The sequence below is a fragment of the Aegilops tauschii genome, chromosome 3 (genome assembly GCF_002575655.3).
Source record: "Aegilops tauschii subsp. strangulata cultivar AL8/78 chromosome 3, Aet v6.0, whole genome shotgun sequence".
NCBI classification, from domain to species: domain Eukaryota; kingdom Viridiplantae; phylum Streptophyta; class Magnoliopsida; order Poales; family Poaceae; genus Aegilops; species Aegilops tauschii.
Window position 1 is genome coordinate 171,311,125 of NC_053037.3, and position 8,907 is coordinate 171,320,031.

Sequence of the window (8,907 nt, forward strand, 5' to 3'; positions counted from 1 at the left end):
CATGTATGACGAGAAGCTGAGACAGAATATTAAGAATGCTGAAGAAAAATGCATGTTAATTGGAGAAAAGAGGAGGACGGAGGAAGAGCTGAGATTTTTCAAAATGGACTTTGCTAAACTGGTGGCTGATAAGGAGGATGCTCTCACGCAGTTGGGCAATGCAAGATTGTCACTTAGCGATCTCAAAGAGGAGCTGGAGAAGAATAAGATGGCAGATCATGGTTGTGCCAATCTACATCAGGTCCTGAGGGTAAAGGCTGAGAAAGACCGGGACCGGGTGGTGCTAGAGAGAGACCAAGTGATGAGAGAGAGGGACCAGCTGAAGCAAGAGAAGAAAAACTTGAGTATATTATTGCAGATTTTCTCAAACAGAAACATGGGTAAGTTGATAAGATCAAGAAGCTGAAGGAGATTTGTGATGAATTTTAAGTATGTTTTGTGGTTTATTGTTGAACAGAATGATCAAGTCCTATCTGCATTGTGGCCAGTTCATTTGTGTAAGGTCTAAGTATATTATATTAACCAATAAATTATATCACTTTCGAAATAGTTTGCCCTTGTTTGACCTGCATCCTAATGCGGGTTCTTGGCTAAGCACTGAAATTATTTTGCTTCCGCCGGAGCTCTAAATCATACTGATCAAGGGGGCGAAATAGTAGTTGATCATGTGATTGATGGTGCTACTGATCCTGATCTTCATGATGCAGAAAAGGAAAAGGCTAACAAAAATGCAGCAAAAAAACTGTGCAACGAGATTTGAAGCAACACATAACGCCAAGGGAGTCTGGCGCAAGACACGAGGAAGATCCACCTGTGGACGCCGATCCCGAGAGATCCAGCGGCAATCATGCGCACGGGATCCCCGGCGGATCTGCCGCCTACACCAACCGCAGGATCCACGGGTGGCCCGTCTGCGTCCGACACGCGGGCTGTCTCCACCGAGCGGTCGGGCGGGACCGGACCTGGCGCGTCCCCCCGCGCCAACTGGCGCTCGTCGACTGGGTCGCCCGCGCTGGGACCAGATCTGTCGTTGTCTCGGGCGCGGGATCCCACACCGGATGGCACGACAGCCGAGGTTGATTCTCAGGCAAACAAAAAGGAATTTATCAACTTTTTTTCTTATTGTTGAATAATGCCAAATCAAATCAAAAAAATATGCAAAAGTAAAAAGGAAATGAATTACTCTTCCATGGAAGAAAAGAATGAACACAGCAGCAAAAAACATTAAGGTAGTCTGACTGCATTACACATACACAAGTATGTGTGAGCGACCAAAAATCCACACAAAATCCATGGTATCGTGCTTATTACATGAATGATAGAAAATCAAAGTTGTCCATGCCGGGAAACGTGCTTCCGGACTTAAAACAAACGACTGAAACTAGAATCTTGAATCATGTATGATGTCTTCACGCCTTGCTTTTCTTTGCGATGTCGCGGATTTTGTTCTTCACACATTCGAGCGTGTTGGTAGGTGAGAGAACCAACTCGGTGATGAGACGCCTTCTCCTTGCATTAACCGTGCCCTGCAATTTTTAGAACAAGGTTTAATGAATAGAAGTTGGTATTATACGACAATTGTACAAGTGTACGAGCAGAGAGGACAAATTACCTGGGTAAAATCGGCGGTCCATCGATCCCCGTCCCAATGCTCCATAACTTCAATCACAAAAAGGCCACAAGAGTTCCTAATATATATGCAAACATTAGTCACCGTGCACACGAACATGTCTTTCGTAAGTAGAAAATGATGAACCATAACTCACCCGTCCTCTTGTAGTGGCATGTCGATCTGAGGTATGATAGGCCACTTAGTGACGTCTGGATATTTGCCAGGTGTAATACGGTTTGCCTCTTCCATATCAATTGCTATTGCTAGTCGCTATTTGAAAGAAAGTAGTAGTGAGAAACCATATGACATTTCATATGAAGAATGCTCAATGTCGGGGAGGGTACCAGTGCTTTCACAATGTCGAGAGAGAACTCGAGAGGATAGAGCGAATCAAAAACTCGGAATTCTTTCTTGCGGTTGTGCATCACCACGGTGATCCAGTGTGTATTGCCGACGTTCAACAGGATAAACGACTGAAATGTGGAACACATTTGTAATCAGATGCAATTATGCTTGTTGAAATGAAGGTTAATGAACTAGTAAGAACATATCGTACCTTATCATGGACGGTATACTCGTCCAGAACCCTACGTACTGCTCCAGCTCTGCTCAGCGCACTATCCATGTTGTATTTCGACGGTTTAGGGTTGTCTCGTGCCTTAGCACGATCAACAAGGTATTTGGACCTCCAGGCTGGACAGAGGTGCCGATCATGACCAACGCGCAGAGCCAAATGTGTCTGATAAGCATCGATAATCTGCGTAAAATAATAGAACATTTTATTTTCATAGGTGACACCTAGATTATGCACTTAAATAGCAGGACATGGTAATAGATCTTACGTCATCCGCCAGCCATGTATGCTCAAGTACATGTCGTATACTCTCCACAGTCACAGAGGTGCCACGTTCATTGTAGTAAACTCTTTTTGTCATATTCTTCTCACACCGAGCAGCTGCCTCCACAAACGCAACAGCAGCATCAATGAGTTCCGGTGTCAAATCGTCCTTAACAGAGCCTTCCATGTCATTGTCACTAAACAGAGCTGCATGATAAATTACGAACGTCACGAACGGTGAGTACATGAAATGGTAGTAAATTAAGCACTCAGATAGCTACTAACGGTACCTCTAGTTGCGGTAGTGTTGCCGGATGGCTTAGTACCACGAGCGCTTCGCTTGCCGGGCTTGTCAAGTTTAAAGGGGGATTCAAATTTCTTGGGAACAGTCCGTCGGCGCTTCCCGGATATAACATCGTCTTCTTTTGCGGTTGCTGCAGACTTTTTCCCCTTGCTCTTACCCACCATCCTGTCGATAGAACTTGCAGAAATGTCAATGTCGGACGATTCTGGTCGAGGAGAATTACCTACAATCCAAGGGTTCTCCGGTGTTGCGCCACACTCATCAGTAGGCTTCGTTGTCTTGTCAACATTTAACTTGGCAGGTGTTTTCTAGTTAACAAAAAAATAATGTGATAGGTTCAGTTAACGAAAATGAAGATGCATAATTGAGATAAATGAAGACAAATAAATGAAAACATACTTCCTCATCATCGTTGTTCTGGTTTACAACAGGCTCGTCAGGCTGTGTCAAATCAATCACCGGCTCTAGACCGTCAGAGTCATCCTTGTACACGAATTCTTTTTTTTCTTCTGGCGGGCCATTCTCAAAGGAATCCACTTCTAGGTCGGCATCGTTGTTGCCGGAAGCCGCAGGAGCCGCTGGCTTGTACATCACACCATTTTGGTTCAACTTCTCTAACAATCTCTGCATTACATAAAAAATATTAATTAATGTCGGCACGGTTTTGCAACTTCAAAAATGTTGTAAACATAGAATTAAGGGTGTGTCACCTCGGCTACTTGTTCTAGTATTTCCTTCATTTGGCTGCGTATGTAATCCATACACCGCTTCATGATGAGGTTCATCATCTCGTCCGCGTTTGAGGCTAACTTGGACTTCTTTGCCGCACCAACGGCGGGCTTCATTTTTGGCTTTTCTGGTTTGGGTACTTTGCGCTCCTGCGCCCTATACTCCTTGGTTATGTTGTCTTCAATCTGCATGTGAAATACAAGTATATGTGATCAATAAAAATATTAATACAACTAATTATGTTATATAAAAGTTAAGAAGTACCCAACGTAATGAATTACCTTGATGTTACCACGGCCACGGCCTTGGTCATAATCAAACTTGTCTCTCCTTGAGGCTGCAGCTTCAGTCCAATTCCTCATTAGAGGTTCCATGGACAAGCTAGGATTGAATGCGCATTCACCTTCCAGAGGCTGAACCTTCTCCCAGTACAGGTACTGCATGAATATGAAAAATTACAATTAGTACTATACAGCAGGTAAATTAGCAATCATATTTTTTTTGCAATGGTACAAGTCTGAAAGGTGTACCTGCAGGAGAGCTAAGTTCCCTCTCGGCCATTGGCGGAGGTGTTTGCCTTTCCTCACGTTGCGAAGGCAGTCCAGCAGAACCCGGAGGGTGAATGCATTCCAATTAATCTTCGATATACGCTTCACATCGTCCACCAATGCGTAATATTGCTTTGGTACAGTCTTGCTCGACATGGGAGCAAGAACTGTTCCAAGCAACACGAGGACAACTCTCCGAAGGAAATCGTCGTCGGCAGATTTATTTTTTGTGATGTCCACAATCAGATCATCGATGACTATGTTTCCTGTGGTCTTGCTCAGGAATTGAGGCGGCACTCGATCTTTAACATCCTCACCTTCCTCACCGAGAATACCTTCTGCCGACAGTCCGTGGTTCTCCAAGGCCAAGATGCACTCAACATCCACGGCACCGAGAGACACTTCGCCAACCAAGTCTTGTACAATGAATCTGCCCTTGCTAGGATCAAATATCTCAACCATGTACCGGATCAACAGTGTACGCATCTTCAACGAAGGTATCTGAAGCATGCTACGGAGTGGTGTTTCGGCAAGTGCGGCCCGTTAACCGGAAGATAGACCGGCAATAAGTTTGCACCATTTTTCTACGGCGCAAACAATTTCTCCGTTGAGTTCATCCATCCTGTTAAAAAATATACTAGTACCATAAATTATGTAATCAAATTTTTTCCTAACATATTGTTGCATAAAACATAATAATGGAATACACTATCCCACAGTAGATAGAAAACTATACAACATAATTTATTCATACTGAAACATTCAGCAGAGACACGTGCATCACATAAAATGACAGTTTAACAAGTACTTATTTAACCAATTAGTTTCATAATAAAAAGCAACATAATTTATCTAATCATTTATTTTCATATGGTACTGTACAAATAGATATAAGAATCGGTGACAGTGCCTAATTAACAGTAAATTGAAAAGAAAAAAAACGAAATTATGCATACTGGAACATGCATCAAACAAACGTGCATCACATACAATATTAGTCGGCGTCTCATAGTTGCAACATGCATCTCTTAGGGCATTGCTATAACTTAAAGTGACTATGCTATAACTAACACTGATAAAAAATTGTTGTTTATTCATCAATCCAACCTACAAGTGAAAGACAGCAAACAACATGCAGAAACTAATTTGCAATCGTAGGGCTATCTAATCAAATACACGCACAAACAAATCTAGTGTCATAGGCCTATCTAATCTAATACACGCACAAACAAAAAACATCTACTCCAATAGATGTAATGCGAAGATTATGCGCTAATTAATCTTAGTCCTATCGAATCTAACACACGCACAAAGAAAAGCATCATGGATGCGGTACGGTTGCCAACATACTGGATCGCTCGATGAAGATGGAAGTTGTCGGCGTTGTAACGTGGACGCAGTTCGTCCACGACGGCCAGCACGCGCTGATGACCTGGATGTTCTCGACGATCTTGCTGGGGTTGGGCCGATGCTAGGGACGCAGCTGTCGTCGACACGGCGGTAGGAGCCGTCGTAGACGACATGAAAGACGATGCCGAGACTAAATAGGAGGAGGAGGATCTCCTAGGTCGTCGTAACCACCAGGGATAGAACGCCCGTGATCTTTGCCTTCCTTAATTGAGGAGAGGCAGTACGTGCTCCTAAATTAAAGGGATAGGCTTCCCACGCTCGAGTTTTTTTTGTAGATTCCGATCCGGGAATTGTGTAACAAATCGCAGATGCTCCTCTCTTTGAGCGATGAGTGGCTCGTTTCATGTACTTTTTTTCTTTTCTTTTTCATATTAGAAAATTTTGATATCAAATAATTATTTCAACTCAACTAAATGGCCCCAATTTTTTTCACACAATGGGATGACCATGGACATCATGCATGCCAATTCTCATCGATTTCCGACACTCGGTGCATTTACTAGGATTTTGCCGGCGAAAAGAACCCGAAACGTTGCCCGGACGTGACGCAACGTTCGTTCGGTGTCAGGAATGGCTCACATGTTGCATGGGGGCCTACATTGGGCATCCTCACATGGTGCCAAAGTTTGGTGTCATTTCATGCAGGCCAGCACATAGCACATGTGCAATCACCATCATTCGGGTCTGCCGTAGGGGAGCCCGAAGGACGTTGTTTTTCTGGACTCAACCAAATGGCCCCAAAGATTTTTCACGCAATGGGATGACCATGGACATCATGCATGCCAATTCTCATCGATTTCCGACACTCGATGCATTTACTAGGATTTTGCCGGCGAAAAGAACCCGAAACGCTACCCGGACGTGACGCAACGTTCGTTCGGTGTCAGGAATGGCTCACATGTTGCATGGGGGCCTACATTGGGCATCCTCACATGGTGCCAAAGTTTGGTGTCATTTCATGCAGGCCAGCACATAGCACATGTGCAATCACCATCATTCGGGTCTGCCGTAGGGGGAGCCCGAAGGACGTTGTTTTTCTGGACTCAACCAAATGGCCCCAAATTTTTTTCACGCAATGGGATGACCATGGACATCATGCATGCCAATTCTCATCAATTTCCGACACTCGATGCATTTACTAGGATTTTGCCAGCGAAAAGAACCCGAAACGCTGCCCGGACGTGACGCAATGTTCGTTCGGTGTCAGGAATGGATCACATGTTGCATGGGGGCCTACATTGGTCATCCTCACATGGTGCCAAAGTTTGGTGTCATTTCATGCAGGCCAGCACATAGCACATGTGCAATCACCATCATTCGGGTCTGCCGTAGGGGGAGCCCGAAGGACGTTGTTTTTCTGGACTCAACCAAATGGCCCCAAATTTTTTTCACGCAATGGGATGACCATGGACATCATGCATGCCAATTCTCATCGATTTCCGACACTCGATGCATTTAGGATTTTGCCAGCGAAAAGAACCCGAAACGCTGCCCGGACGTGACGCAATGTTTGTTCGGTGTCAGGAATGGCTCAGATGTTGCATGGGGGCCTACATTGGGCATCCTCACATGGTGCCAAAGTTTGGTGTCATTTCATGCAGGCCAGCACATAGCACATGTGCAATCACCATCATTCGGGTCTGCCGTAGGGGGAGCCCGAAGGACGTTGTTTTTCTGGACTCAACCAAATGGCCCCAATTTTTTTCACACAACGGGATGACCATGGACATCATGCATGCCAATTCTCATCGATTTCCGACACTCGATGCATTTACTAGGATTTTAAAAAACAATTCAAATGTAAAAAAGATAAGATCTATTAGAATGAAGAAGTAAAATAAAAGATAACATATTATCTTACATTTTGAAAATATTTCAAATATAATGAAGAGAGCAAATATTAGAATGGAGAAGTGAAATAAAACAGAACATTTTATTTTACAAACTAAAAACATTTCAAATATAATAAAGATAAGAAATATTAGAATGAAGAATTGAAATAAAACACACCATTTTAGTTTATATTTCGTAAATATTATCAATATAAAAACGAGAACGAACAAATGAAATAAAACACAACAAAATTTGGCATATTTTTTTAATTTTAGTAAACACTGTTAGAAATAATATAGAAAAAAGAGATTTGATTTTAAATATTAGAAATATAAACAAGAAAATAAATTTTGGAGTTAAGAAGTGAAAAACAAAGAGAATATAAAACAGATCAGTGCGCGGGTAAGGCTGCCCTGGGCCAGCCCGCCCGAATTGGGCCCAAGGCAGAGCTGCGCAAGGCACAGCGCAGCGCACAGCCGTGGGGTGGTGGGAGTTTAGTCCCACCTCGCCAAGCGAGAGAGCGCCGCACTGGTTTATATACCCGGCTGCGACTCCCCTCCCAAGCTCCTATCATATGCATGCAGTACATTGCCTAACTCTCAGCCCCTCTGCCCCGTGGGGCCTACTAGCAGCAGAGATATTCTGCACCACGGGCCTGCATCCTGGCCCATGAACGGCTGGGTTCCTAGTCGTATGCAGGCCGTGGTGTATGAATCCTCCTGCTCTGGTAGGTGGGCACTTTTTTTGGCATATTGCCATGTGTTTTGATCTTCAAATCACACACTAAATTATACACAGGCTCACTTGCATTCAATACACATTTTTTTGCATATATGACAAGTTAATGTTTTGACCTTCAAATCACCTAATAAATTTTACACATGCTCACTTACATGTAATACACATGGCTATTAATGGGATTTCAACAAAAATGAGGCCGTGGTGTATGAATTCTGCTCCCACATGCATGCCATGGTCATGGTAGGGTGTGCATAAAGTTTGGGATCATTTGGTGGGACCGGCAAGGAAAACCTCTTTCAAACTTGCCGGCTTGTACATGGTTCATGTGGAGGCATGCATGAGATGACCCCAATTTTTTCGGAGCATGTGGGCATGGCCAATGTGGTCCCCCAGGCAAGGTGTGCACGAATTCGGACACAATACACACGTTGCGTCATGTCGGGGCACTGTTCTAGGGTTTTATCGCTAACCTTGCAGGGTTAAGCTATGTATTTGAATCTAGAACCAAATTAACGCAACCTTAGAGTTGAAGAACTGGCTGATCCATATATCATTAATAATGCTCTATTTCCACTTCAAGCCAGCATAAACCTATATAACCAAAAGCCAGCATGGCCCGCAGTCTGCCTAACCCATCATCCTAGGCTTACAAAGTTCATGAGCACCGCAAAATAACAGCAACAACTACTAAAACATCGCAACAAAGTAAAGGCCACATCTTCAGCAGGAAGTAGAGTCTTCTTTTTTATCCTTCCAGTCTTGCTACGTTGATTCTCCACCCCTGCTTCACTGTGTACACTTCACTTGCTACTCGCTCTAGCAGTCTTGCTCCCACCTCCAGCACCTTTTTTGTGGCTCCTTTGTCTGCAAAATAGATCAATCAACAATCCTA

The 8,907-nt window shown here is 43.8% G+C and overlaps 1 protein-coding gene across 1 annotated transcript; it reads right to left on the reverse strand.

Moving 5' to 3' along the window:
- Window positions 1-1,409: 1,409 nt before the first annotated feature.
- On the reverse strand, window positions 1,410-4,493 carry LOC141042806 (uncharacterized). The gene is made up of 11 exons (XM_073511703.1): window positions 4,014-4,493; window positions 3,765-3,920; window positions 3,465-3,668; window positions 3,154-3,378; window positions 2,777-3,062; window positions 2,455-2,657; window positions 2,169-2,369; window positions 1,957-2,085; window positions 1,767-1,882; window positions 1,613-1,688; window positions 1,410-1,526 (listed from the first exon to the last, which is right to left on the reverse strand). Exons 1-11 carry the CDS (start codon window positions 4,491-4,493, stop codon window positions 1,410-1,412), a joined length of 2,193 nt encoding a protein of 730 aa, XP_073367804.1.
- Window positions 4,494-8,907: the final 4,414 nt, after the last annotated feature.